The 7,174-nt window shown below is 45.9% G+C and overlaps 1 protein-coding gene across 2 annotated transcripts; it reads left to right on the top strand.

Annotated features, from left to right (window-relative positions):
• The first annotated feature begins 533 nt into the window (after window positions 1–533).
• Window positions 534–7,174, top strand: LOC120879822 (zinc finger protein 501-like). Of its 2 annotated transcripts, none has more exons than XM_040262828.1 (5): window positions 534–663; window positions 2,206–2,290; window positions 2,839–2,927; window positions 4,155–4,281; window positions 5,846–7,174. In XM_040262828.1, exons 2-5 carry the CDS (start codon window positions 2,257–2,259, stop codon window positions 7,057–7,059), a joined length of 1,464 nt encoding a protein of 487 aa, XP_040118762.1. In that variant the 5' UTR covers window positions 534–663; window positions 2,206–2,256; the 3' UTR covers window positions 7,060–7,174. The 2 variants fall into 2 exon arrangements, with proteins under 2 accessions (XP_040118762.1, XP_040118755.1); XM_040262821.1 differs by lacking the exon at window positions 534–663 and adding an exon at window positions 910–979.

The raw sequence follows: 7,174 nt of genomic DNA, 5'->3' as shown, positions 1-7,174 counted from the left end.
AGCCTACCCAAACTCATGTCCATTGAGTCGGTGATGCCATCCAACCATCTGACTGACGTTCCTAGGTCCGCACAATTCTCCCTGTTTGCTTCTTTCTGACATCTTTTTCTTGCCAACTCCTTTATCAGGAGAACGGCTTCTCATCCCTTCCAATGCTTTTTAAATCAGCCAGAATGCTTTCAACCAAATCAGCGTTGGGATTCGGTTTCCAGAGTTGAGACTATCATAAGAAAGAAATAGTAGCAAAAAGACTTTGTGTCACAGCGCCCCATCGCCCACCCCCAGCGAATAATCAAACGCTAAAATCGCTCGGAGCTTCTCAGTTTATTCAGAAAAGGGATCAAGTGGAGAATGAGCTCCACTTCGCGAGGCCGACTGGGAAGGCCCGCAGTTCTCGCCCCTCGCTCTGCAGCCGCCCCAGAACAGACACCGCTGTCCCCGAGCCCTCTGGGAAGTGGAGTCCTTCCGCCGGGACCCCCGACCCGGCGCGGTCGCCTCCAAGTGCGCAGATGCGACTCCAGACAGAGCCTCGGGCTCGAGCCTTTTGTCTCCCCGCAGCTCGGTGGGTCCAGAAGGCGACGGTGTCCGCCTCCCCCGCCCCTCCCAGAGCGCAGCCCGGAGGGGATCCAGCCCTGGAGCCGGAGCCAGGTCCACAACGAGTCCGTAGGTAAGAGAAAGCCGGGTCGGAGGCGCGAGTCTCCGCCACCCGTCCGTCACGCGCGCCGCTCTGACGCCACCGGCTGCAGCGCGGGCCAGGCTCTCAGGTTCCGGCCGCGGCGGGAAAAGGGCTGGGCCTTGCCTGCCTCCCGGCCCCACCCACCCGGCGCTCCGCCGGGTATTTCCGGCTGGGTAGCGAGCCGGCTACCCTTGTTCTGAGCTGAGGGGCGCCGCGGAAGCGAGTCCAGGAGCCTGAAGGGGGCATGGCCGACGGGGGATTTGGGGAAGGGGGCAGTCGGGGTTGGAGGGCTCGGCTTCCGAGGTTCAGAGAGCTAGAGCGCCTCCCGCTGGTGCTGGCTTTGGGTCCTGTCACTCCACTGAAACACTACAGGTTCTGAACTTTGGGGACAGATAGAAAAGAATGGAGTCCATGTCTTACTCATTTCTCCTCTGTGCTTGCGCTATTAGAGTTTGGTGGTTTAGCCATTAAATCGTGTCCGTCTCTTGTGACCCCCATGGATCATGGACTGTAGCCCACCAGGCGGCTCTGTCCTTGGGATTTCCAGGCAAGAATACCAGAGACGGTTGCCATTTCCTTCTCCCAGGGACTGAACCCGAGTACCGTGCATTGCAAACCAACTCTTTTAATAACTGAGCCACGGGAGTGGGGGTGAGGGGAGGGAGGATGTCTGGATTAGAGTTTTCGGGGCTGCCTATATTTGGGGTCCAGAGTAAGGGGTTTGACTCTGAACGTGCAAGGGAATCCCGGCCTGTTTTATTTTCAGCGTCTTAAAGAGCGAGCGAAGAATCAGATGTATGAGGATCCCACCTATCAACTGCCTTGTGTTTTATGAGTAGGAAGGATTGAGTAACTGTGGGAGCCCTACTTTTAGTTACTGCGACGTTAATCACAGGCCAGCTTATAGCCATTTCTGTGCTTCAGGGTCTTAGGAGAATTTGTGCATCATACAGAACCAGTGTGTGACTAAGGCTCACAGTCACTGCCCTGGCTCTCTCCTGGTTTTGCCTTGGTGTGGAACGTAGTGACTGGCCTGAGGACTCCAGAGAAGGGTCTTCCAACTGTGAAGTTTAATCTAGGCTAAATTATGAAGGTTCTAAGTAAAACAGAGTTACTACTGAGGCCCTAGGACTTAAATGTGTAGGAATAAGCCGCCTAGGAGTAGAGGTAGAGGGAGATGCCCCAGGGAGCGTAATCAATTTCAGAGTTCAGTTCAGTTCAGTCGCTCAGTCATGTCCGACTCTCTGCGACCCCATGAATCGCAGCCCGCCAGGCCTCCCTGTCCATCACCAACTCCTGGAGTTCACTCAGACCCAGGTCCACTGAGTCAGTGATGCCATCCAGCCATCTCATCCTCTGTCGTCCCCTTCTCCTCCTGCCCCCAATCCCTCCCAGCATCAAAGTCAGCGGGGTGGGGCAAGGCTAACCCCAAAATCTCTCCCTGAAGCTTCAGGGTAGAGTTGAATGATTTATACAAAGAAGTGGATTATATATTGCTGAAAAGTCCATGTTTATCTCATCTGAAACAGTGAATTAGGAGGAAGTCCTAGCAATAACAAGAGGACAAGGAAAAGCTGATCATGGATTATCTGACCATTGAAGTTGAGGAAAATGGTAAGAATTACGCAAATAAACATGGAGTTGAAAGTGGGGACAACTGGAGGAAATACCCTCGATAAGAATAAAAAGGTTAGGTGCCCCTGCGTGATGGGAAAGGGAAACAGACACATGTCAGGAGAAGACCCCAAAGTAGAGAAACTCAGTAAGCCATCATGTTTGGAAATCACTAAGAAGACTCCTTGTCATACATTCCCTTCTCTCATCTTCCTCCTTCAGCGCTTCTGTGCTCATGCACATTCCCTCTGATGCTGTGGAAGGGAGAATACTCCACAGTGCTTGTTTCTGTGGTGAAGAACAGGTCACACTTTTCCACTCCCATAGGAGTGTACCAAAATATTGACACACTATGTGTGCATTTAGCTTTTTGGTCAAAGTGCTTTCATGTTATTCTCTTCCTCTATCCTTATCTGATCCTTTTGAGTTAAGTAGAGTAGGTCTCGTGTATATCATTTCTCTGGCTTGTGCTAGCTTTTGTCTTTGTGAATTTGTAAGTGGGAAGATAGAGTTTATCCCCTTCATGGCCTTACTTCTGCTCCTTCCAGCTACGACTACAGAAGATGTTTCTTTGTCCCAAGAACAGAGCACGGAAGACATGCAACCGACTGGAGAGCTTCCTCCTGTTGAGTTCCAGGCAAGTTTGAGTTTCATTTCCCTCCCGTGAAATCTCAGTTTGGTGTTCAGAGTGTGTCCTCATTTTTTCCTTTCATCTCACTTTGGAGGTTCATGGAAATCTCATCTGGAGACCTGAACCAATGTAATTTTTCCTTGAAGACTTGAAGCTCTAGGAGGAGCTCAGGCTGGAGCTTTAAATTCGGGAGGAATCTGTGTGAACGGTATTTCAAACTATGAAGCTGTAATCACTAGCAAATAAATGTAGGTGGAAAAGAGATGAGATCTTATTACTGTAGCTTCCAACACTTTGAGGTCTGGGAGATAAAGAGGAAACAGCAAAGGAGACTGAGAAGATGTGGCCAGTGAGGCAGGGAGGGGAGGCCAAAAGTGTGGCATTCTGGTAGCTTTACAGACTCACAGATGTAAAATTGGTAGTTACCAGTGGCAGGGTTGGAGGGGGATACAAGGTTGGGGAGTGGGAGGTACGAACTATTGGGTGTAAAACAGGCTCAAGAATGTATCATACAGGGTGGTCCAGTGGTTGAGGATCTTCCTTGTAATGCAGAGGATGTGAGTTCAATCCCTAGTCCAAGAATTAAGATCTTTTGTGCCTCATATAAGACCCTCAACTAAGACCCGACACAGCCTAATAAATATTTGCAAAAAGAGAATGTATTGTACAACACGGGGAGTATAGCCAATATTTTCTAATATTGGCTAGTAACCTGTAAAAATTATATAAAAAATAAATTTAAAAAAAGAATCTAACTTTGATGTCAGACTGCCTGGGTCCAAATCTCAGATCTGTCCTTATATCTGTAGATAATGTTAATAATGGTACTTACCTAACATAGTTATTAATACAAGAAGTTGTTAAAAGGACTTAATACATAGAAAAAAAAGATAAATGTTAGCTATTATTACTGTTTTCCCTAACACAGACTAATACTTAGAAAATTTAGAATATTCCATTAAAATGGTTAAAATAAAGTTTTAACGCTCAGATTAAAAAGAACTTCCTATTCCAGATTGTTCTCTTCCCTCAGTTCAGTTCAGTTCAGTCACTCAGTCGTGTCCGACTCTTTGCGACCCCATGAATTGCAGCACGCCAGGCCTCCCTCTCCATTACCATCTCCTGGAGTTCACTCAGACTCATGTCCATCGAGTCCATGATGCCATCCAGCCATCTCATCCTCAGTCATCCCCTTCTCCTCCTGCCCCTATAAGAATGTAATTATTCTTTCAGGAATTGACGACAGTCAAGGATGAGGAAATGGACTTCACCTGTGTGGAGGAGGAACAGATGAATTCTGCCCGAAGGTACATGGGCATGGATATGAAGGTGGAGAATTGTGGGAACCTGGTATTTTGGGGTAAGAAAGTTATTTTTCAATGCATACTGCTTACTGTGACATAAAACTTCCACTGTGACTAATGACATCTAAATGCCATAGTTTCGCTTATGATCCAGAGAGCTCTGATCCCATAGGGGATCCCTGATCTCTTTGAGCTCAGAGTTGGGCTTCTTTTCTCTCCTGGCATGTAAAAGTTCACCATCTGTGGAACTGAAAAAGGACAGCTCCTTTACATATATATATATAATTTTGCTTATTTATTATTTCTATTTTTCTGGCTGTGCTGTGTCTTTGTTGCTGCTTTCTCTAGTTTCGGAGAACAAAGTCTACCTTCTACTTGTGGTGTGTGGGCTTCTCATTGCAGTGGCTTCTCTCGCTGTGGAGCATGGGCTCTAGGGTGTGTGGGCTTCACTAGTTGAGGCCCGTGAGCTTAGTTGCCCTGCAGCATGTGGAATCTTCCTGGAGCAGGGATCAAACCCATGTCTCCTGCATTCTTAACCACTAGACCAGCGTAGTGAAGTCTTGGATGATGTCTTTAAAGGACACAGTGGGAGGGGGCAGGGACCAAAGAGGGGAGCCTAAGACAGAACACTGAGAAGCATCAACATTTCAGAAGAAACAGCAGGAAAACTTCCAAATAAGTAGGGATCAGGAGAAAAAACCTGGAGAGTTTAGTAATACAGAAGTCAAGAGAGAATGTATGTTAATTCTATCTCAATAAGATGGAGAGAAAAGCACCAGGAAAATGTTGTTAGGAGGGGCACATGGTGTCAAGTGCTGTTGAGAGGCCCAGGTGATCTACAGATGAAAAGGATCCACTGGATTTAGGTGACATATAAATGGTTAGTGACTTTAATGAGAGCAATTCCAACTGAGTGGTGGGGAGAGAAGCCAGACTGTGGTGAGTCAGGAGCAAGTGTGTGATGAGATGATATCCAAAATCTGAGAAATCTGACTTTGGCAATAAAGGAAGGAAGAAAGAAAAGTGAGAGAGAGGGAAAGAAGGAAGGGAGGAAGAAAAGAAGGGAAGGAAAGAATGAAGGGAGGGAGGGGGCAGTGGTTAGTGGAGACACAAAATCATAGGGAAAGCATACGCTAAACAAACAAACAAAAAATCTGCTTTTAAAGAAGGACTAAAGATAATGATTTTAAAAATCAAATATGGTTGTCACTAATATATGTCTTCATGTAAGCGATTTTTTTGTCCAATACTTTTTCAAAACTGCCCAGTCTCGACCTGTGTTTTCATCCCCCCACCCTGCCCACTTCCTCAGTTATTTTATTGACATTTATTTTCATCCTGCCTGCTTGTCTTCTTCCCTGGCTGGTCTGTTCAGTTTCCATTCTTTCAGGTGTAGCATCATCATTGTCTGACCTCGTATTGAGCTTCAGCTTCATCCTTTTCCCATCTCTGTTACTCACTGAAACTTTGTCACCTGCCATTGCCATGAGGCTTTTTCTGAGAACATTCAAACATTTTTAAAGGATATCAATTTAATTTTCTTTAACTTCTTGCCACCTCAGCAGTTTTCTTTCTCTCTGCACAGAGAACACAAATATCTGTACTCTTTATTTATTTCAGATTCTGAATCGACACCTGAAACTAAAGTGTCCCTTTCAATGCAGGAAGTTTCAGAAGGAGTATCATCAGAAAGGGAGCTGATAATAGAAAGACTTATAAAGGATGATTCCTGGGACTCCAGATGGATAAAAACCTGGGAATGTGGAGGCATATTAGAAAGGCAGCAAGGAAATCAGAAGAAAGATTTAAGGCAAGTCATAATTAAGCACAAGAGAAGTCCTATGGAGGATTGTACTGAAATCAGGAAAAGTTCAAACCCAGTTAAACATCAGAGGATTTACTCAGTGAAAAAGCCTTGGAAGTGCAGTGAGTGTGGCAAGTCCTTCAGCTACTACTCAGCTTTTATCCTACATCAGAGGATTCACACGGGAGAGAAACCCTATGTATGTACTGAATGTGGAAAGGCCTTCACCCGGAGCTCATCCCTTATCCAGCATCAGAGAATCCACACTGGAGAGAAACCTTACGAGTGTAATGAATGCGGGAAAGCTTTCAGTCACCGTTCAGCCCTTATTCAACATCATATCATTCATACTGGAGAAAAGCCCTATGAGTGCGATGAATGTGGGAAGGCCTTCAACCAAAGCACGTACCTCATCCAGCACCATAGAATACACACTGGAGAGAAACCCTATAAATGTAAACAGTGTGGGAAAGCTTTCAATGACACCTCCTCCCTTATTAAACATCAGAGGGTCCATACTGGAGAAAAACCCTATGGGTGTAAAGAGTGTGGGAAGGCCTTTAGTGACAGGTCAGGCCTTACTCAACATCAAAGAACTCACACAGGGGAGAAGCCCTATGAATGTAGTGAATGTGGGAAGGCTTTCAGTTACTGTTCAGCTCTTATTCAACATCAAGGAACCCACACTGGGGAGAAACCTTACAAATGTCATGAATGTGGGAAAGCCTTCAGTGACCGCTCAGCTCTCATAAGACATCAGAGAATTCATACTGGAGAGAAACCTTACAAGTGTAAAGAATGTGAAAAAGCCTTCAGCCAGAGCTCATCCCTGACGAAGCATCTAAGAACTCACACTGGAGAGAAACCATATAAATGCAATGATTGTGACAAAGCCTTTAGCCAGAGTTCTTCTCTTATTCAACACCAGAAAATTCATGCAGGAGAAAAACACTACAAATATAAGAAATGTGAGAAAACTTTCAGTATGTGTTCAGCCTATCATCAACATGGAGAAATTCATGATGAATAGAAGGCAGTGAATTGATGAAATAATTATGCACTATCTCCTGATTGTACAGACCTCCAAATATCGGTCTTCCCAAGTGGCGCTAGTGGTAAAGAAACTGCCTGCCAATGCAGGAGAC

The sequence above is a fragment of the Oryx dammah genome, unplaced genomic scaffold (genome assembly GCF_014754425.2).
Source record: "Oryx dammah isolate SB20612 unplaced genomic scaffold, SCBI_Odam_1.1 HiC_scaffold_2, whole genome shotgun sequence".
Taxonomy (NCBI): Eukaryota; Metazoa; Chordata; class Mammalia; order Artiodactyla; family Bovidae; genus Oryx; species Oryx dammah.
The sequence above is the reverse complement of the archived record's forward strand: the minus strand, read 5'-3'. Positions and strand labels throughout refer to the sequence as shown.